This window comes from Mus caroli, unplaced genomic scaffold, assembly GCF_978045245.1.
Source record: "Mus caroli unplaced genomic scaffold, Mus_caroli_1 scaffold_2, whole genome shotgun sequence".
Taxonomy (NCBI): domain Eukaryota; kingdom Metazoa; phylum Chordata; class Mammalia; order Rodentia; family Muridae; genus Mus; species Mus caroli.
Window position 1 is genome coordinate 53,194,893 of NW_028227257.1, and position 23,088 is coordinate 53,217,980.

Sequence of the window (23,088 nt, forward strand, 5' to 3'; positions counted from 1 at the left end):
CTGTCTGCCTGCCTGCCTGCCTTCCTTCCTTCCTTTCTTCCTTCCTTCCTTCCTTCCTTCCTTCCTTCCTTCCTTCCTTCCTTTCTTTTTTTCTTTTTCTTTTTCTTTTTCTTTTTCTTTTTCTTTTTTCTTTTCTTTTCTTTTTTTGTTTTTCAAGACAGGGTTTCTCTGTATAGCCCTGGCTGTCCTGGAACTCACTTTGTAAACCAGGCTGGCCTCGAACTCAGAAATCCACCTGCCTCTGCCTCCCAAGTACTAAGATTAAAGGCATGCGCCACCACTGCCTGGCTACAGCTTATATTTCTATCACAATATTTTCTTGAACATCCATAAAAAGAATATTGTAAGGTATAATAACCCCTCCCTCTTTATAACAACACAGTAGTAAATGTCTTTAAATAATTTTCAAATAAATCTGGACAGTATATAATGCCCATCAAATTTTACTACCTTGGTATCTCATTGCAACAAGGAAGTTTCTTTGAATGGATTTGAGTGTTTTTCGTTTGTGCTCTTTTTTTTATTTTTTCATTGAGCCAGCATTATTCTGTGGTGCTCTGGCTAGAGTGGTAACTTTCTGTACAACCAAAGCTAGTCTTGAGCTGGTGGCTACTATGCCTGGCTGGATTTGGTTTGAACATAGGTTAAATTGTTATAGATAAATTCTCCATAGGAAAGCATGGGGAAGATGCTTGGTTGATACCCAGGGCAGATATTTGTCTTCATCCCTAAATTACATTTCTAAAAAATCTTATTAATAGTTTATTAATCCAAAGCCAGACCCAGTGGCACATGCTTTTAATCATAGCACTGGGGAGGCAGAGATAGACAGATCTCTACAAATTTAAGCCTGATCTACACAGCAAGCTCTAGACCAGCCAAAGCTACCAAAAATTGTTTCTTAATCACTCAGAGAATATAAGTCAGTTGGTAGAGTACTTGCCTAATATACACAAAGTCCTGGTTCAATCCCAGGGGTCAGAGTGACCGATGTGGTGGTGCACACCTGTGATGCCAGAACTCCGGAGGTTGAGAGAAGGATCAGAAGTTGAAGGTTTTCAAGGTTATTCTTGGCCGTACAGCAAGTTTTAAGTACTCGAGGCACCAGAAGAGGAATAGGACGAGTGGCTCAGTTGGTGAAGTGCTTACTGTGCAAAGGAGACTAGAGTTCAGTCTGAGGACCCATGCAGGATGCCCCACCCCACCCTGCCTCCAGTTTTTTCATTCTAGCACTGGGTAGAAGCAGGTTGATCCCTAGAACTTGCCAGTCAGGGTGGTCTGCTTGGCAAACTTCCAGGCCAGTGACTCATTCTGTTTCAAACAATTAAAACAAAAGAAAAAGAAGACATCTGAGGAATAATGCCATGTTTGTCTTCTGGTCTGCACACATACCTGCCTACATGTGTACACCTACATACACACAAACATACACATGTGACAGAGGCTCATCAGTCCTCTGTTCTTGCAGTTAAATTAAGTATTTATACATATTTGTAATGAACTGTTACTTTCAACATAAAACCATCTTCAGCCACATCAAGCAACCCTGGTAGTGTTTAACAGAAAGAAAGCCACAAGTGCCACACATTCTCTTTTAAGACTCTTGGTTGCGCCTTAGCAACTGCTTCACAAAGCAATATAGTTACTACATTGAAAATATGATCTAATAAAGAGAACTAAGGAATTAACATCTGTCTTGTTCTTTTCTAGTTTATGTTATGATAGCAATTTTCTGCATAGCATCGTCAATGAGCCTGTACAACTGTCTTTCTGCATTGATTCATAGGATGCCATGTGGACAGTGCACGTACGTATCTGTTAGCCTATGATGTAATTAGTATTTCAGCTTAGTACAGGAAAAGCGAGGTGTTGCTTTAAGCTTGTATATTCAAGATACATTGTATTTATGCCTGTCTGAGTTTAAAGTTAATAATGTGTTTGGGATTTTTTGTTTGTTTGTTTTGTTTTATGAGACAGGGTTTCTGGGGAGCCTTGTTGTCCTGGAACTGTCTCTGTAGACCTGCTGGCCTCGAACTCACAAAGATCTGTCTGCCTGCCTCTGCCTCCTAAGTGCAGGAACAAGGTGTGCACTACCTCAGTGCTAGGACTTAAAGGTGTGTGCCACCATGCCCAGATGTGTTTGGGATCTTTACACTGAATTTCTGAGACATGTCTAGTGTTCAGTAGCCATCTGTGGCTGGTGGCCATCAGTCTTGGAAAGCACCGGCAACACAGGGTTTTGTTGAAGCAGTTATTATGCCTCATTGGTTTTATGTAAAAATCATGATAAGATTAATATTACAACCACTTTTTGTTAATGTTTGGCACTTTTTTGTATCAAGTGAACATTTTTTATCTATAGCACAAATTAACTTTTTTTTTTTTCTTTCAGGATTTTGTGTTGTGGCAAAAACATTAAAGTGAGCCTGATTTTCCTTTCCGGGCTGTGCATCTCAGTTGCTGTTGTGTGGGCTGTATTTCGAAATGAGGATAGGTATGACAACTCTAACTTACTTTAAATTTAAGGATGCATAGTGTTATATCTTTTCCTGAATCATATTCATTATGATTATTGTGGATTTTTTTGTTTTTATTCAAGAACATATTTTAAAACAAGGTAATTTGTTTTTTCATGAATAAGTTATTTAACAGGATCTCTGTATGAGCCCCATTGCTAACTTATAACTCTAGCCTTAAATTTGCAGTGACTCTGTCTCCTGTATGCAGAGGTTACAGGCATAGGCCACCAAACCCAGCAAATGAACAGATCTTAGGCTAAGAGTTTGAGCTCATTCAGGGAAGGAAATCAGGTTCTGCCTTAGACACCTAGACTTAAAACACGCTCAGTGATGGTGTGTAGCAGTGTTGTGTCTTATAACTTCAACAGATGGTGTCCCCACTGATTTCCACAATGGGCTTTTAAATGAAAAAAGCTGTCACGTTTTCATTTCTGTTACTGCAATCTGATACCCTGCCAAAAAGCAATGGAGAGGTGAAAGGGTTCATTTTAGCTCACAGTTCCGGGTGCTAGTCTTTTATAGCTGAAAAGGCGAGGCGGCAGGAGCTTGAAGCCACTAGGCACATCACATCCACAGCCGAGAGCAGAGAGAAGTGCGTGCACAGGTGCTTTCTTGTCTCAGCCTCATCTCTGCCTCTATCCAGTTCAGAAACCAACCAAGGATCGGCGCTGCCCGCATCCAGGGTATTTCCACCTTGGTTAACCCAGTTACAAAAATGCCTCACAGATACACCCAGAAGTCAATATAACCCAGCCAGCTCCTCTTTGAGATTCTCTTCCTAGATGATTATGATGATGTCAGATTGACAAAACCAACCACCATCAAAGCAAAATGTAAAAGAATATGTGGAATATTTTGCCTTACATATTAGAAAAAGGGCTTTATGCAAGATATCTGTCCATTTACTGAGAGCAACAGTTATGGGCATTTCTCTCTTTAAAAAAAATTATTCCGCAGGGCAATGGTGGCACATGCCTTTAATCCCATCACTTAGGAGACAGAGGCAGATGGATTTCTGGATTTGAGACTAGCCTGGTCTACAAAGTGATTTCCAGGACATCCAGGGCTACACAGAGAAACCCTGCCTCGAAAACCCCAAAAAATAAAAAAAAAATTATTTCAAACACTGTGTGTGTGTGTGTGTGTGTGTGTGTGAGACGTGTGTACATGCCACAGCATAACTGGACAGTACTCTACAGTTCTGGACACTTGAGGCAGTTCTCTCCATCCAGCCAGAGGGCCTAAGGAATCTAGCTCAGGGCATCAGTCTGATCACAGGTGTCTTTACTGCCGAGCCGTTAGGCCGACCCAGGTTTAACTACAGCAGGAAGGGAAACCTGGAAAAATACATAACATGCTTAATGATTTATTAAGAAAGTCGTTTACCTAGAAATCTTATTATAATTACCAAAGTTATTGGGTTTATCATTGGTTGCTAGTTCTGCATGTTAGTTTCTAATAAGTAAATTGTGTAGTTTTTGCTTGTGTTCGACAAGACTAGATATGAACACGAGGATTTTATTGGCAGCTGTCTGTGTAGAGGGAGACTGCAATGTAAAACTGCAAAGATTAAGGTGAATGCGTGCTTGTATCTGACATTCCTCTGAGGGAGCCTGGGCGTCATTATTCTGCCAGGACAGTAACTGGCCGAGCAGAGAGGATATGAGGAGATAATTCATAGCCACAACCATAATGACATAACCATAATGACCTATTTATTTAACTTTCATCTGACGATAATGGAATGAAATAATAGGTTGATCTCTCTCTCTCTCTCTTTTTAGGTGGGCTTGGATTTTACAGGATATCTTAGGAATTGCTTTCTGTCTCAACTTAATTAAAACAATGAAGTTACCCAATTTCATGGTAAAATATTTTATAGAGCTGTAATAATTTTTTTCTTTTTAAAACAATACGATTGAGGTATAATTTGCATATAGTAAGACAAGCTCATTTCAATGACACTCTTGAAATGTTGCAGATATACGTATGACTTTTGTAACTTCCATCCACTTGAGCTACAGACCATTCTGCAGGCTGCAGAAAGCTTGTTCTGCCTGTTTGCGCTCAGTTCTAACCCAGGCCAGGCCAGCTGAGCGTTTCTGTCAGTCATGCTCATTCCTTAAAACCTTGTGAGATGAAATATCGGGGAAGAACATTCTTTGAATCAGAGATGATCCTATGCAAATGGGATGCAGGAAGTAAAGATTTTTTAAATGGCATATGCAATAAAATTATACATAGTGATAACCACAAAACACCTTTTAAAATAACATTCAAATGTATATTTCCATGTTCACTTGTATTTGCAAAGTCAGGTATTTCACTAGTTTAGATGTGGGAAGTTTGATCTTTTAAATTCCTTTTTTCTCTGACAGTCATGTGTGATACTGCTAGGCCTTCTTCTCATCTACGATGTGTTCTTTGTCTTCATCACACCCTTCATCACAAAGGTATGACCATTTAAAATTTACGACGAAGCCTTCAAAACGATGGAACTCTTTTTCTTAAATCTGTTTGTTTGCCTTGAGACAGGGTCTCCTCAGCATAGCCCTGGCAGGAAGAGAACTCTCTATGTATAGCAGGCTAGCCTTGAACTCACAGAGATCTGCCTGCCTCTAGATTAAAGCCGTATGTCACCATTCCCTGCACATGCAGCTCCTGACATATTTTCTTAAATATTTATTTTCCTTTCATGTGTATAAGTGAATACCTGCATGTGTGCATGTGCACCTCATGCATGCCTGGTGCTCACAGAGGCCCACAGAGGGCATTCTTTCCCCTGGCACTATTGTTCCAGACCTTCAGATGCCACCCATTGTGGGTATTGGAATCCAGGTCCCCTGCCAGAGCAGTGGGTGCTCTTAATGCTGAGCCATCTTGCCAGCCTCAAGAAGGGAACCCTAACTCTCTTCATAGACTGTTGATTTTGCAGATTTGTATTTCAGAGTGAACTCTAATTTCTTCAGGAAATTACCTTTGAAATTGGTCTTTCAGTAGAGGGTAAATTAATCGCAAGCTTTCAGTTGCTTATTAGAGGACATAAGGAGCTTCTGATTAGTATAAAGGGAGAATGTCTGCAATTTTTCTTTCCTTTTAAAAGTAAAACTTTCTTACAATCAGTGTCTACTGTGGACAGTTCAGAGAGGGAGGGAGAGCGGGAGGGGAATGTGTCATTGATACCTTCATTTCTGAGAACTAATATGAGAATAGCAAACGTCAGCATGCCAGCTCTGCAGGCCTGGAATGTACTGTATACCCTGGCAGCCCCTCCTGGGCTTTAGGTCCCAGTCTACTTCGAGAAGCAATGCCAGTTTTGACGTCATTAGAATTCCTTTGGCTGAAGAACTCAACTTCATCTTTGTTTTTTGTTGTTTTGTTTTGTTTTTGTTTTTTAAAAACCAAACTATTATTACTATTATTGTTTTTTTTAAATGAGTTTTCTCTGTACAGTCCTGGCTGTCTTGGAACTCACTCTGTAGACCAAGCTGGCTTTGAACTCACACAGATCCACCTGTCTCTGCCCCCTGAGTGCTGGGATTAAAGTGGTGTACCACCACTGACAGGCCCAACTTGATCTTTCTATACCAACAAGGTCTCCTGTATCCAGGACGCTCCTTGAAGCTAGGGTGAGGCTAACCTCAGTAAATGCTTGCTTAGTCCAGGGCTTCTCATTCTCACTTTCAGTTCTGTCCATTCTGTCTGTCCTATGGGTGTGTGACTGGAAGCTCCTAAGTCATGCAGTCCCCATTTTACCACCATTTTACCATTCCTCTAACAAAGTGAGGAAAAGTGCCAAGTGAGCAAGCGAGTGGGCCAGGGAGTTAGCGAGCCAGCCAGTTGCCATTCATTATTTGTTCAGTTTCCCGTCTTGGCCTTTTTCATATCAGGAACATATTATTCATTATTCTCTAGTTCTCCTGTTTTCTCTACCATTTTATTTTGCACCTTGTCTTATAACTTTACATTGGCCCTTTATTCTTTGTGTCTCTTAGCTATTTCATATTTGATGACAACTATTTTTCTTCCCATTAGCTTTTGTTATCGTTAGTGCTGTACTCAGGGTAGAACCCAGGACCTTTGTATTTTAGCCAAGCACTACCACAAAACCACATCCTTAGCCCCCTCCACTGGGCTTTTATCCTTTCTTTAGACAATATATCATCTATTAAAATACTGCAAAAGCAGACAGTTGCTGCCATCCATAAAGACAAACATATAACCTGTGGAGGAGCTAAAATTGCAACTAGGAAATAAAGATTTGAAACTACCCCAAAGTATTCATAGCAGACTGTTTCACAAGCCCTTGCCCATGTCTTAAGGTGCGCTCTTTCACAGCAGTGCTACAAAAGGGAAAAGGGAAAAGCATGAAGCCAGCAAGTGTGAGCTGTAATGGACACTGGGGGTTAAAGCATATTCTCAAGCCAGGCAAGACAGAACACGCCTGTAATTGTAGTATTCAGGGGCAGAGGCAGGAGGATTGCCACAGTTTTCAGCCAACCTAGTTTACAAATGGAGTTCTAGGCAGCCAGCGAGGGGTACATAGTGAGATCCTGAGGCAAAAACAAGGCTGTCCAAGCTAGTGGTAATTTATTTGGTGCAAAACAAAACAGCCCTGTAGAATGCTCCAGAGGCAGTTAATAAAAGGAAAACACTGTTGATCTTAAACTTGCCTCGAATCCCAGCACTTGGGAGGCAGAGTTCAGGGCAAGTCTAGTCTACAGAGTGAGTTCCAGGATAGCCAGGGCTATAGAGAAACCCTGTTTCAAAAACAAAAACAAAAAAAGAAAATCAAAATCCTTATCATTGTCTTCACACAGCAGATAGTTCTCAGCATGCACTGGAAGTACAGCAGGAAATGATAGCCAGGTTTCGAAGTGCTTCTTTTTCATCTTAAACCTGGTATCAGTTAAATGTTAGATGACGTTTTAAAGGTATAGGCCTTTTAAAGGATAAAGGCCTTTGAGTCTTCTTTCTTGTGTGATCAGTACATTTTTCATTATTTATTTTTCTTAGGCCTGTGCTTTCTAACAAATCTGTTGTAGTGATGGAGTTGGAGGTGCTCTTTGGCACTCGTTGTTATAAATGTTCATTTACTACTATCTCAGTTTGGCCCCTTTGTTTTCCTCATACCTGTATGTTTTATCTTGTTAGGTAACTAAAAATGTATGTCAGATTCTGCTCATTCCTGGTTTTTATGATTTTCAAAATCCAGTTTGTATGCCTTCTCCCTGGTCTGCCGATGCATTCCTATCCTCTGAAGCTTAAGAGCAGACACCTCACACAGAGTGAGGTGTATACCAGCGCTTGGCTGCAGAGACAGGCAGATCAGGAGGCCAGGGTCACCCTTGGCTACATGAAAACAACAGAAAGGGCGCTGTGAGTATTTTTAGCCTCAAAGTGTCACCTCAGGCAGACAAGGTTACAGGAGAAAATGAGTTGGTGAACACCTTGTCTGGCCTAGAGAAAAGACTTCAGCAGACACAGGGAGGGAGCTACCTCTCAGGAGACTGCTGATTGGAACAAAGGAAGGAGGCAGGGTTGACCCTGAATGGGAATAAGGCTGAAGAAAGTTGTGATATTCTATGACGTTGGATCTTTTCAAATTTGGCTCTATAGTTGTGGGAAATATCAAAAGGTCAAATGCATTTTTATTCAAATAAGGTTACTTATATTTGATAGAGAGCTAAATTTAAAGGATTTTAGTATCTTCTTTTTTTTTTTTTTTTCGGATGCTGAAAATGTCTAAGAACCATATAGATAGTAAAAAAAATAAATAAATAAATAAAATACTGAAAGTTCATAACTTATTACCATGTTGGCTGTTAGTATAACCCAGATCTCCAGGTATACTTGAATAGTCTGTGTATATGCCAACTTGATAATTACTGAACTCTAGTGAAGTGGAGTGGTGTGCTATCTGGATTTTGTTTCAGATTCAATACCTGCTGTTTATAGAGTCTGAGGAAGAAGCAGTTGATAGCCCATGTTCAGTTGGCAGTAGGCCGTGGGCTGTCAGTCATCCTTGCATTGTGGCAGGTTATTTCTTTAGATGACTGAACGACATCTCTTCCTCCCTTTAGAATGGTGAGAGCATCATGGTGGAACTTGCTGCTGGGCCTTTCGAGAATGCTGAAAAGGTGGGGATGGTGTGAACGGCAGCGCTCACCCGGTTACTGCCTGCCTGTCTGTTTCCTACTGTAACTCATTGGTCATGGGTGCATGCTAAGGTGTTACCAAACTCCTTTCTCACAAATATAGCCATTTTCTTAGTTATTCTAAATTATTAAATACCTATTGACTTGGGTTTCATCCTAGAATGATGGAAACTTTGTGGAAGCCACTGCTCTGCACACAGCTCCCCATGAGAAAGTAAGGATTGTATTTCAGATAAGTTCATTGGACTTTAAATCATACCTCTATGAGGAGGCTCTTCCTTGGGTGGGAAAAAATGTAGACTGACCAAAACAAAACAACACAACAAAACTTGTCAAGGTCCGAGTCCTGTTCTTGGTAAAAAGAAAATAAAAATGTAAAGGTTAGCTGTGGGGGGAAGTATAGCCATACCGTTCACCCTCCATGTGTCAGATATAATTTCCTAAAACTACATGTCTGATTCCTTCAAATTGTTTGTACAATCAGAGTCTATGTATGTATTATGTATGTGTATGTTTGTTTATGTCATCTTAAGTTCAATTTTTTTCAAATAGTTTAAAAAACATCAAAATGATTACTACAGTGTCAGTGTTTCTCTTCCTAAAAGAGAGATTGAGAAGAGACTTACTGGTTCATTCTCTCTCTCTCTCTCTCTCTCCCCCCCCCTCTTTCCTTCTCCCTCCTGCCCTCCCCCTCGTCTCTGTTTTTCTTTCTTACAGTTGCCAGTAGTTATCAGGGTGCCAAAACTGATGGGTTACTCAGTCATGAGTGTATGCTCCGTGCCTGTTTCAGTATTGGGTTTCGGAGATATCATTGTACCAGGTGAGTGAATATAATAATTTTAGCAAAACTATACTTTTAAGGATGATATTCACAATATCTGATAAAAGTTACAAGGCTCCATATTTTTGGCTGTCATTAGAACTAGGAACAATGACAAAGATTTAAAAAACAATGCATTGTGAAGGGTAAAAGAGAAATCAGCCTTCAGGACAGCCAAGGTAAGATGTCTGCTGCAACAACAAGGATCCATTTATCCTCATCTAGAAGAACATGTTTGTTTTATTTTAGGGAGTGCTTTAGGGATGTCATCAAGATAGGGTTGAAGGAGCAAAGGAAGAGAACCTCAGCTTACATGGCTTTATAATAAAAGACAATCCAGTGGGAAGCCAGTCACAGTGGTCTGTAGGGTGGGGGCAGACAGGCACCTGTTGGAGGCCTAGAGGTTTTGAGAAGCACAGTCAGGGGGACCAGCCTAGGCTATGACACTGGATGTGAGACCCAGGCTAGATATGGAGGAATTGTGGAAGGGAGGATCAAAGGGAGTTACCTGGCTAAACACTGGAGATACACATCTAGAAATACTTAATACATACAACATGAGATTTCTTCTTTGGTGATGTTCAACAAATTACTTCTAAAAATAGATATTGAGAATTTTTTTTTGCTTGTATATTTGCATATATCAGTGAGAGTTTGTATTTCATTTTAAAATTCTTACTATTGGGGCTGGAGAGATGGCTCAGCAGACTTGCTCTCGCAGAGGTCTCAGGTTCTATTCCTGGCAATCACCCAGTGACCCAAACTCTGCAAATTCAATTCTAGAGGATTTGATGCCTCTTTTGACAGGCACCAGGCACACCATGGTGCACATACATACATGGACATACATACAGGCACAATCAATGTTCAAACTTGTGAAATAAATAAATGTGGTTTTTTTGTTTGTTTTTTTAAGATTTATTTATTTATTTATTTATTTATTTATTTATTTATTTATTATATGTAAGTACACTGTAGCTGTCCTCAGACACTCCAGAAGAGGGAGTCAGATCTTGTTACAGATGGTTGTGAGCCACCATGTGGTTGTTGGGATTTGAACTCCTGACCTTCGGAAGAGCAGTCGGGTGCTCTTACCCACTGAGCCATCTCACCAGCCCCCATAAATGTTTTAAAAATACAATTCTTTGTATTAAAACTTCAGTCATTCTGAACATCATTTAAAGTTACTTTTCTTGATGTATTATCAATGTATTTTTAAATTCTCATGTATTTGCTTGTTTATATAAATTGAAAAACTGGGTATTTTTCTATACAACATATTTTTGGAGTATGTATAGAGCATGAAATAACAAGCTGATTGACAGAGGCTACCTCACCTTTTTTTGTCAAGAGCACTTGAAATCCACTCAGCAGGTCTCCAGACTAATACATTGCTCATAACTGCCATTCATGTGCTATTTATTGAGTCTCTGGAACTTATTTCTGTCTGAGTGAACTTTGTGTCCTTTGATCAGTATTTCCTTCCCTAAATATTCCCCAGTCCCACTGTTTCACTCTGCTTCCATGAGTTAAGTCTTTGAAGTTTTATTTACAAGTGAGATAATACAATGTTTGCTTTTCTATGGCTGCTTCTTGCTTAACAGAGTGTCCTCTAGATTGATCACAATGCTGTCACCACAGATGACAGGATTTCCATCCTGTATGCTCTTCTCTCTCCCCGCTACTCTGTCACTCCTTCATGTCCCCCAATCTCTCTCCCCTCCCCTCCCCTCCCCCCTCCCCTCCCCTTCCCCCCTCCCCTCCCCTCCCCCCTCCCCTCCCCTTCCCCCTACCCCCTCCCCTCCCCTCCCCCTCTCCCCTCCTTCTCTCTCTCTCTCTCTCTCTCTCTCTCTCTCTCTCTCTCTCTCGCTCTCGCTCTCGCTCTCGCTCTCGCTCTCGCTCTCGCTCTCGCTCTTGCTCTCTCTCTCACTCTCGCTCTCTTTCTCTCTCCCCCCCCCCACTCCGTGTACGTGTGCATGTGTTGGTGTGCATGGAGACTGATGTCCCTCTCTGTCTACCTTATTATTCTTTGTTTGTTTGTTTGTTTCTTCCTTCTCTTCTTTCTCTCCTTTTCTTTTCTTTTCTTTTCTTTTCTTTTCTTTTCTTTTCTTTTCCTTTCCTTTTCCTTTCTTTCTTTCTTTCTTTCTTTCTTTCTTTCTTTCTTTCTTTCTTTCTTTCTTTCTTTCTTTCTTTCTTTCTTTCTTTCTTTTTTTGAGACAGGGTCTTTCTACATAGCCCTAGGTATTGGGGGAACGTGCTATGTAGGGCCAGGCTGGCTTTGAACTCACAGAGATTCTTCTGCCTCAATCTCCTGAGTGCTGAGATTAGAGTTGTGTACCACACCATATCTGGCTCTATAAAATATTATTCATTTATTTTATTTCTTTATTGGGTTTATGGATGTCTTGCCTACCTGTGTCTCTGTATACCAAGTGCATGCTGTGCTTTTGGAAGCCAGGAGAGAACACCGGACCCTTGGAATTGGAGTTACAGATGGTTGTGAGCCACCAAGTGGGTGCTGGTAAACTGGGTCCCCTTGCGGGGCGTGGTGGCGCACGCCTTTAATCCCAGCACTCGGGAGGCAGAGGCAGGTGGATTTCTGAGTTCGAGGCCAGCCTGGTCTACAGAGTGAGTTCCAGGATCAGCCAGGACTACACAGAGAAACCCTGTCTCAAAAAACCAAAAAAAAAACAAAAAAAAACTGGGTCCCCTAGAAAAGTAGCCAGTGCTCTTAACTACTGAGCCATCTGCCCAATGTCCAGCTCAACATTATTTTTTGAGATAGGATCCTCACTGAATATGGAGCTTGCTGATTCAAGTAGGTTGGGCAGCCGTTAAAGTCCACCTGTCTCCTTCCCCTTAGCACTGAGATCATAAACAGATGCTATCACATGTGGGTGCTGGGAATCCAAACTCAGGACAATACCTATGGCAATTCATCCCTGTAACCCACTTTCCTTTTTAGGTTTTTTGGTTTTTTTTTTTTTGGTTTTTTTTTTTTTTTTGGTTTTTTTCAAGACAGGGTTTCTCTGTGTAGCCCTGGCTGTCCTGGAACTCTGTAGACCAGGCTGGCCTCGAACTCAGAAATTCGCCTGCCTCTGCCTCCCAAGTGCTGGGATTAAAGGCCTGTGCCACCACGCCCGGCTCCAGATGAATATTATTTGGTTTTGCATACATACTACATTTTGTTTATCCATTCATTCATTAGTAAGTACTGAGATTGGTTTTATATCTTGGCTGTTCTGAATATCAAACATGTTTCTTTACCATATTAATTTAATTTCCTTTGGATATATGCTCAGTACTGGAACTGCTGATCATATCTTAGGTTTGTTTGTTTGTTTGTTTAAGGCTTCCTTGATATGTAGCCCAGGCTGTCTCAGTCTCCAGAATCCTTGAATTACAAGCTAATGTCACTGGGCCTGGTTTGTTTTTAATTTTTTGTTTGTTCTCAATCACTTAGGCAGACCCAAGAACTGCTGATGAGTCCTTTGCCCATTTTCTCGTTGGGTTATGTTTTTCTTACTGTTGGCTTGTTTGGGATCCTTGCATGTGTTAGGTGCCAGCCTTTATTAGATGTGTTGTGCAGATACTCTCATTGTATAGGCTGTCTCTTATACTGATTGCTTCTTTTGCTGCGTGAGAGGGTTCATGTAATTCCATTTGTCTATTCAATATATATATATATATATATATTTTAATGAAACATAAAGATATTTTCTCTTTAACATGGAACCCTGAGCAGCTAATAAAGTGCACGTTCTTCAGCTGCTGGTGCTTGGCCTGTGGGAAATGTGTCAAGTATCACATCTTTAAAAATTGACACATGAAAGTTCATTTTAAATTTAAGATACTTAAATGCTCTCATAATGAAAAAAAAATAACGTGAAATTCAACAACCTGTATTGTTGCCCATTCTAACAGTAGAATCTGTACTGTTGTTATTATTTTATTTTAAGAAAATAATGTGGGTTTTCTTTTAGGCCTGTTGATTGCATATTGTAGAAGATTCGACGTTCAGACTGGTTCTTCTATATACTATATTTCATCCACAATTGGTAAAGTTTGTTTCTTTTTATTATGTTGTGTTATATTGTCTGGAGAAAAAGCCAAAGGGCTAAAAGTAGTACTCTGTTTCATTTGCAGGACTTCCACATGAAGTGTTATAGAAGATCCTGTGCTTAGCCCTAGGCATAAAGCTATAAGAAGTATTTAAATGTGACCTTATGTCAGCCTGGCTCATAGCTTGGTTAGTGGGGTGCTTGCCCAGCATACATAGCATCTAAGGCTTGATGCCTAGATCCACATACACTAGTGTGATGACGTGTACCTGTGATCCCAACATGTGGGAGACAGGGGCAGGAGGACTAGGAGTTAAAGACTCCTCAGCTGGGGCTGGAGAGATGGCTCAGCGATTAAGAGCACTAACAGCTCTTCCAGAGGTCCTGAGTTCAAATCCCAGCAACCACATGGTGGCTTACAACCATCTGTAATGGCATCCAATATCCTCTTAAGGTTTGTCTTAAGACAGATACAGTGTACCCATTTAAGAAAAAAAAAAGACTCCTCAACTACAGGAGTCTGAGACCATCCTTGAGTACATGAGACCCTGACTAAATAAATAAATACGTAAATACAGATAGAAAATAAATAGTAAATGTCAAAGGTTCACACAAATGTCTCCCAAAATAGAGTTACTGACAGTGCAAGCATTGGTTTTAAGAGCTCAGTTTTGGTGAGGGGGTAAAAAGCATTCTTTTTAAACATATGGAGATAAACTAAACAGCAAATCAGTAAACGTTAGTAGACTACTTTTTTATGTAAAGCAAAGCTCATTCAAATAACTTGTAAGGGATAGTCAAATTATTAAATAACCTGTGAGGGATAGTCAAATTATTAAATAACTTGTAAGGGATAGTCAAATTATTAAATAACCTGTGAGGGATAGTCAAATTATTAAATAACCTGTGAGGGATAGTCAAATTACTTTGGTTTGTTCGCTTTTCAAGTCAGGTTTCTTTGTATCGTTTTGGCTGTAGACCAGGCTGTGCTCAAACTCATGGAGCTCCACCTGCCTCTGACTCTCAAGTGCTCTGATTAAAGGTGTGGGCCACCACACCTGACCTAAAACCATCTTTGAGGTCTTTTGTTTGGTTGGTTTTTGTTTTTTAGAGACAGGGTTTCTCTGTGTAGTCCCAGCATCCTGGAACTCTGTCTAGACAAGGCTGACCTCAACCCCGGAGATCTGCCTGCCTCTGCCTCCGAGTGCCAGGATTAGAGACATTCGTTACCACCACCCAACTATTTTCTGATTTTAAATAGTGAAATGTTAGGCTGGAGAGTTGGCACTGCAGTTAAGAGGGTATATTTTTCTTGTAGAGAATCCAGGTTCAAATCCCAGTTTCTATATGGCGGCTCAAAACTGTAACTTTAGTCCCAGGGGATTTAACAACCTTTTCTGATCTCTTAGGGTCCCAGGCATGCACTTGGTGCACAGACCTACATGTAAGCAAAACGCTCATACACATAAAATAATAAAATACATCTAAGCATGGCACACACCTTTAAGCCCAGCACTCAGAAGCAGAGCAAAGTAGATCTGCGAGTTTGAGACCATCAGATCTACAGAGTTCCAGGACAGCCAGGGCTACACGGAGAAACACTGTCTTAGACACACATCCCAACCCACTGGCCTCACCCCATGGTACTGCAAGAAAAAGAGATAATTAGAATCAGGATTGATGGGTGTGCACTTGTAATTCCAGGACTCTGGAAGATCAGAAGTTCAAGGTTTTTCTTGGCTGTGTATCAAGTTCAAGGCCTTGCATTTCATGAAACCTCGACTCAGAAACAAAAATAAATAAATGGGATAACCATACTTTATATCACAAGATTTTAGAGGCTTTAAATTAAAAGTTGAGGTTTTATTGGATGTGTTGAAGCTCATCTTTAATTCTAGCATTCAGAGGCAAGCAGATCTCTCTGAGTTTGAGGTCAGCCTGGTCTACATAGCTAGCCTAGTCTACATAGCAAGTTCTAGGATAGCCTGTGCTACATAGTGATTCAAAAAACAAGTTGAGGTTTTTATATATAGTTTTATAATTTTATTAAATGCCCAGAACACAAGTAGTAAATGTTTATTACTTGATTTTTTAGCATTGTGTATAGATAACCATGAATTTATGTAAATGAATTAATGTTTTGTTACTTATCTGGTATAGCAGGCAGTCATTACTTCTGTTTCTGTTATTGAAGTGTTAATAATAGGAAATTTAAAAGAAAACGCTCTGATACCTCTGAATATTTCTGGGTAGATATTTCAATATCCAAAGCTCTGAGTGCTTAGACAAATGGCCTGCACCACAGCCACAGATCTTCCTGAAGGCTTTCTAGTCCATATAGTTAAATATCTGTGTTGTGGTGTCAGGGAACAATATCACTAGAAATGTCCTCCCTGACAGCATGAAAGAAACCTAAGAGAGGGAAGAGGAGGGTGTGCAGAGAGCATGAGAGAAGTAAGGGGAGAAAGAGAAGAGGAGGGAGAGAAGGGAGGGGAAACAGACTCCATACAGAGAAGAGAAAGAAGCTTGAGTCGTTGAGTACAGCATCCTCTAAGGCAGTAACACCCAGTACCAGCCAGCAAGAACACTCAGTCCAAAGGCAGTGCTGAGGTGCTTGTCAGTTCTGCTGTGTAACTTTGGGAAGCTCACTCAGCCTCCCTGCTCTTTCACCACCTCATTTTTATGTAGCTAGACTAAATTGCCTGAGATCCTACATTCATACAATATTCCAGATCAGTAGGAAACATTCAAATGATATTTGATATGTAATAGTTAAGGATGTCTGTATTATGTATTAGGATAAACTTAAGATTTGGTTTATTTTTCGTTATGATCTGTGTGTGCCTCTGTGTGGGTTTGCACATTCAGGTAAGCACAGGTTCCTGAAGAGGTCAGGGGCATCAGACCGCATTGGAGCTGAAGTCCCAGGCAATCATAAAAGCCCAGCCCCCAGGGCATCTGACACCTCTAACCTCAGGAGCCTGCACCCACAGTCACAAATCCACACACATACAAACACATAATTTTAAAACTAAGTCTTATATAAAGATGTCTTCAGAAATACTTGAAAACGAGTATTTTAGTGGGGAAGGAAACTCCATTCCTGGAAGCATGTAAAACTGACCTGCGCTTCTGTTTCCCTACAGCCTATGCCGTTGGCATGATCATTACCTTTGTTGTCCTGATGGTGATGAAGACAGGGCAGCCTGCTCTCCTCTACTTGGTACCTTGTACACTTATTGCTGTCTCAGTCGTTGCTTGGAGTCGTAAGGAAATGAAAAAGTTCTGGAAAGGCAGCAGCTATCAGGTATGTGTTTGTTCTTTACAATTCATCTGCTGTTATGTCCCAGCAACTCTCTGTGTCAGGAACTTAGCATTACCCCAGAATGCCCTGAGTTCACAGAAACCCTGTCTAGAAAAAACAAAAACCAAACCAAACTAAATCAAAAGTTTATAAGTTTGTAGTAACATACATGTTCGATCCAGCATTTGAATGTACCAAACTAACTTCAATATCAAGGTTGCGCTTTAAAATTCATATAACAAAGAAATTCATAATTACAGAATATGTTGTTTGAGTTATTTTTAACAGAGGTAAAAACTCCTCTCTCTCTCTCTCTCTCTCTCTCTCTCTCTCTCTCTCTCTCTCTCTCTCTCTCTCTCTCTCTCTCTCTCGTTGTTTTGCATTGAAAGAGAGTTGAGAAACCCTTACCTGCTCAGTTCAGGCCGCTACACTGACCCCGTCCTTCCCAGAGGCAGTTTGTCAAGCATTATTTCTGATTTGTGCTAGTAGAATGACCCACCCCCTCCATCTGCCCCCACACATGTCAGTAGTTACCTCAACAGTCATCAGCTTGGAGGAAGTGGCTGCAGACGTTCTTACCAGAGAAGCAGTTCAGATGGCTCACAGCATCTTCTGTAGTGTTTAAGAAGAGACAGCCAACATTATGTCACAGGCTTTTATAACTGGAATTCTTTCTGGTAAATATTATAATTTCCTTTTGTGACTTAAATAAAATAATAGTAATACCTACTTTGACTACTTATCAGTGCTATTGCATGAGCCCACATTAATGTATACAAAAGGTAGCCACAAGGTCCTTCACTAAACTATTAATGTTAAAATAGCTGATAATTTTTCTATGGAGATGACACCTACTTTGGTTTTTCCCCCTAATGCTGGAGGTCAAACCTAAAGCTCCCATATGGTAGGCAAGTTTAGATTTTTATTTTTTTATTTTTTGTTTTCTGAGACATGGTTTCTCTGTGTATCTCTGGCTATCTTGGAACTCACTCTGTAGACCAGACTAGCTTTGAACTCAGAAATCCACCTTCCTCTGCCTTTCAAATGCTAGGATTAAAGGTGTGTGCTCTAGCCACAACCACTTGGCTTAGATTTTTCCTTTTTCTTTTCTTTTCTTTTTTTTTTTTAAAGATTTATTTATTTTTTATTTATATGAGTACACTGCAGCTGTCTTCAGACACTCCAGAAGAGAGCATCAGATCCCATTACAGATGGTTGTGAGCCACCATGTGGTTGCTGGGAATTGAACTCAGGACCCTCTGAAGAGCAGTCGGTGCTCTTAACCACTGAGCCATCTCTCCAGCCCTCTAGATTTTTCTTTTTAATTTAAATAAAAGGGTATCATAGTGTCCCACATCTCCAGTCACAACTCTTGGGAGGTGGGGGCTGGAGGATGGGAGTTCAAAGCTAACCTCAAACATAGCAAATTAGAGACCCTATTTCAATCAACTAATGAGATGAAAATGTATCCTAAACTACTACTAACTTTTGAGTATCTTATCTGAAAAGTGGCCTTTTATCCTCTTTAATAATTTTATATTTCTGCATTTAATGGCTACTTATTGAACATGAGGTAAGTTTGACTTCAGATATTGACTCTATAGGATGAACAAGTTATAAGCAAAACTCCTCCTGCAACTTTGTGACAGTTGCTAGGAAATGCAGACAGAGTCATAACAATAAAGTGTACTGATGGTTGTGAGCCATCATGTGGTTGCTTGGAATGAAGGTTGCTCACTCAGGCTCACTCCGGCCTAAAGATTTACTTATTATCATATGTAAGTACACTGTAGCTGTCTTCAAACACACCAGAAGAGAGTGTCAGATCTCATTATGAATGGTTGTGAGCCACCATGTGTTTGCTGAGATTGAACTCAGGACCTTTGGAAGAGCAGTCAGTGCTTTTAGCCACTGAGCCATTTCTCCAGCCCCATGCTGCCATTCTTTATCATTTATTTTTACCCAGACATTTATTCTTACAGGATTTTCTGGGAAATGGTAAAACTATCAGAAGAGATGTTCACTATGACACATCTGGCCTTTCTTCTACTTAGTGAATATGTTAATGTTATTGGCAATTAATGTTCTAAACATCTGCTGACTGTTTTTACTGCAGTCATTTTTTTATGTTTGTTTTAATTATATAGTAGTATATTTTTGTTTCTTGGTTGGTTTGTGTCTAGGTTTTGACTCTTTTGAGACAGGGCCTCTCTCTCCCTGTAGTGTGGGCTGTATTGAGCTCAGATGTAGTCCCTGGTAGCCTTGGGCTTTCAGCAGTCCTCCTGCCTTACCCTACTGCATGCTGGGATTATCAGAGTCTGGCACCATTCCTCAGTTCAGCTCCCGTTTGTGTTTTTAATGAAAGCATTTTAAAATGTATTTATGCTCAGTGGGGAGTTGCCTGGAGAAACTAGCGTGTTCCTTGAAGGGGAGTTACAGGTGCATAGGAACCCGACTCTGAAGCTCTGTGAGTGCCGCAAGCGCTCGCCACTGAGCGTCTCGCCAGTCTTCATATTTGTACTTGTTAAACAAGAAGCACAAAAGTGAGGCTGGGGAGAGGGTTTGCAGTGTGCATTGCTCTTCTAAAGGACCACAGTTCAGTTCCCAGCACTGACATCCAAGCAGCTCACATCTGCCAGGAACTCTAGTGCCAGGGGTTCCTATATACTGTGGAGGCTTCCTGCACTCCACGCACATCTTCACAGAGAGATACATTATTAGATAGAATAGAATAAATGGTAAAACAGTAATAATAATAATAATAATAATACAGGGGCTAGAGAGATGGCTTGTGGTTGGGAACACTTGCTGTTTTTACAGAGGACCTGAATTCTGTTCCCAGCACCCACAAGGGGTCTTACAATCCAGTTCCAGAGATCAGCATAAAGACAGATGTGCAGGTAAAACACTCATGCACATGGAAAGAAATAAATATTTTTAAAAAGAGAAATGAGTGTCTCAGGTGGAAGTGAAGGTCCCTTTTAACTGCCCTACCTTTCTGCCACTCTTTCGGGAGGGACGGCCACCTTGAGCCCTTTATGTGTAGCTTCCAAGTCTTTCTTTGCTTCCCCACACTGGCAATAGTTGATTATTTGAGAGTTACTATATACCTAAAAGCATTCATTTCTTTAGAGGTCTACTCTTTTTAATGTTTCTCTCGTTATTCTAGCATTTTCTTCATTTTCCTTTCTGTGTTTATTGAGAGAGGGGTTGGGGGAGGATATGGGAGGAATTCCACCAGTGAGTATTCATATTTGTCATGAGCATATATTGTTCTACCCTGGGACACCCAAGTGGCCAGAATAATCATTTGTTTGTTTGTTTGTTTGGTTGGTTGGTTGGTTGTTTTTCGAGACAGGGTTTCTCTGTGTAGCCCTGGATGTCCTGGAACTCACTTTGTAGACCAGGCTGGCCTCGAACTCAGAAATCCACCTGCCTCTGCCTCCCAAGTGCTGGAATTAAAGGCGTGGGCCACCACCTCCCGGCATAATCTTTTTTTTTAATTTTATTTTATTTTAATTCATTTTTTACACTCCATATTTCATTCTCTGCCCCTCCCCATCCACCCTCCAACTGCTCTACATCTCATACCTCCTTTCCACCCCACCCTGTCTCCATGTGGATGCTCCCATCCCCTACCCCGCTTGACCTCTAAACTCCCTGGGGCCTTCAGTCTCTTGAGGGTTAGGTGCATCATCTCTGAATGAACATAGACCTGGAAGTCCTCTACTGTATGTGTGTTGGGGGCCTCATAGCATCTGGTGTATGCTGTCTGTTTGGTGGTCCAGTGTTTGAGAGATCTCAGGGGTCCACATTAATTGAGACTGCTGGTCCTCCTACATGTTCGCCCTTCTCAGCTTCTTTCAGCCTTCCCTAATTCAACAACAGGGGTCAGCTGCTTCTGTCCTTTGGTTGGGTGCAAATAATGGCATCCAACTCTTTCAGCTGCTTGTTGTGTCTTTTGGAGGGCAGTCATGATAGATCCTTTTTTGTGAGCTCTCCATAGCCTCAGTAATAGTGTCACGCCTTGGGACCTCCCCTTGAGCTGGATCCCACTTTGGGCCTGTCACTGGACCTTATCCTCAGGCTTCCCTCCATTTCCATTCCTGTAATTCTTTCAGACAGAAACAATTATGGGTCAGAGGTGTGACTGTGGGATGGCAACCCCATCCCTCAGTTGATGTCCCATCTTCCTGCTGGAGGTGGGCTCTATAAGTTCCCTCTCCCTACTGTTGGGCATTTCATCAAAGGTCCCTCCCTTTGAGTCCAGAGAGAGTCTCTTACCTCCAAGTTTCATTCTTAATAATTAAGGTATTTAAAAATATATGTTTCTGGGTTCAGCGGTTAAGAGCACGGACTGCTCTTCCAGAGGTCCTGAGTTCAATTCCCAGCAACCACATTGTTGCTCTTAACCATCGGTAATGAGATCTGATGCCCTCTTCTGGTGTGTTTGAAGCCAGCTACAGTGTACTCACATAGATAAATAAATCTTTAAAAAAAAATGTATATATATGTATTTGTTTCACAGCAGCTAGACACAGAACACAGAACAGAAATAGTCCCAACGGCAGGCGTCAGGGGTTCAGTTTTGTTTCCTATTGGTATAATAAAATACCCAGACAAAAATTAGCTTAGGAGAAAAATGGCCTATTTTGGCTCACAATTCCAGGTTATAGCCCATCATGCAGGGAGTCAAGGCAGCAGAAACTTGAAGCAGTTAGTCACCTTGACAGTCACGAACAAAAGAGAAAATGAATACACACATGAGCAAGTGCTCAATTGGCATTCTCCATTCATTCAGTGTAGGGTCTCCTGCCTAGGGAATGGTGACACCCAAAGTGGGTGGGTCTTCTTTCTAGTCAAGATCACCCTTTACAGATATGATCACTGGACAACCTGTTCTAGATAATCTCTCATGAGGCCCCTTTCCTGGCTTATTGTAGATTGTGTCAAAGTACTCATTAAAACCATTGTAAGGGGTTTTCCTAAGTGGCACAGCAGCTAAATAGAACAATTAATTGTAGGAAAATCCATTTTAATGTATCTGAAAACAAAGGCTACTTCTTGTTTGTGTAAGGTGGCATCACTATTTTATTCCACAAAGCCTTTCAGAATACAGAATAACACCTAGTAAGGACCAGGAGTCTGGGGGCAGGGTAAACCTAAAAACTGATTTAGTCATTCTAGCTCTGACCTTGGAAAGTTTACCTTGCTCTTGGTGCCTCAGTTTCTTCCAGTATGAAATAGGGTAATAACTTATTTCCGAGGACTGCATTTAATCTGTTAACCCTTGAATATGTTAGTGTATGCCAGTTTCTTAAAACAGTGTCAGCATACCATTAACTTCAAATACGTTTGTTACTATTTGAAGGAGCTGGGAGCTTTAAAACTTTGTTTTGTTGGTTTCTATTTTTCAGTTCACTATCTAGATTTTCTTTCTTTCTTTCTTTTTTTCCTGATTTTCATTTTAAAACTTTGAGTTTTGTGAGAGTGTGTGTGTGTAACTCTCATACATTATTAACTTTTGTTTGCTTTGGTTTTTGAGACAGGGTTTTTCTGTATAGCTCTGACTGTCCTGGAACTCAAGAGCACTACCTGCCTCTGCCTCCCAAGTGCTGGGATCAAAGGCGTGTGCCACCACCACCCTATCACTATTAACTTTTAAAACACAAAATAGACCTCCTTTCTCTATAAACTTTATACATAGTCATTTATCTATATTTCAACATTTTTTAGTCATTTTGAAATAAACATAAAGGAAGTAAAATAAAACAGAATCTATTAATAATACTAATAATTTGGTTCATTGTAATGTCAGATATCTGTTTTGAGTACAAGGATAGTGATAGACGTTAAAACATCTCTAATCCAAAATTCAAAATGCTCTAAGATCTGAGATTCAGAGGTATGGTGATTTGAATGAGAATGGCCCTCATAGGACAGCATGCTTAAATGCTTGCCTGACATTGGTTGAACTGTTTGGGAAGGACTAGGAGGTGTGGCTTTGCTGGGGTGTGTTTGTGTGTGTGTCAGTGGTGGCAGGCTCTGGTGGGGGCCATTCCCAGTTAGCTCTTCCTCTTCCTCCTTCCTGTGGCTCAGCTGTAAGCGATCGGGTGCCCCTGCTGCCGTGCTTTCCTCTGACATCATGAACTTTCTGGGTATGAGCTGTATGTGAAATATAAGTTAATTTCATGTTTGGATCCATTCTATCCTCAAAATATCTCTT

At 40.8% G+C, this 23,088-nt stretch overlaps 1 protein-coding gene across 3 annotated transcripts in view; it reads left to right on the plus strand.

Moving 5' to 3' along the window:
* Positions 1-23,088, plus strand: part of Sppl2a (signal peptide peptidase like 2A) — a 40,021-nt gene that overhangs the window by 11,511 nt on the left and 5,422 nt on the right. For 2 of the 3 annotated variants that reach the window (XR_003835920.2, XM_021156587.3), the window contains exons 7-15: positions 1,711-1,807; positions 2,393-2,494; positions 4,304-4,385; positions 4,898-4,972; positions 8,603-8,659; positions 8,838-8,891; positions 9,395-9,497; positions 13,481-13,555; positions 16,705-16,865. Coding sequence is in view for 2 of the 3 variants with exons in the window: in XM_021156587.3 (XP_021012246.1) it covers positions 1,711-1,807; positions 2,393-2,494; positions 4,304-4,385; positions 4,898-4,972; positions 8,603-8,659; positions 8,838-8,891; positions 9,395-9,497; positions 13,481-13,555; positions 16,705-16,865 (806 nt within the window). In the remaining variant the exon portion in view is untranslated. The remainder of the gene's footprint in view (positions 1-1,710; positions 1,808-2,392; positions 2,495-4,303; positions 4,386-4,897; positions 4,973-8,602; positions 8,660-8,837; positions 8,892-9,394; positions 9,498-13,480; positions 13,556-16,704; positions 16,866-23,088) is intronic. The other variant, XM_021156588.3, reaches the window with a different exon arrangement.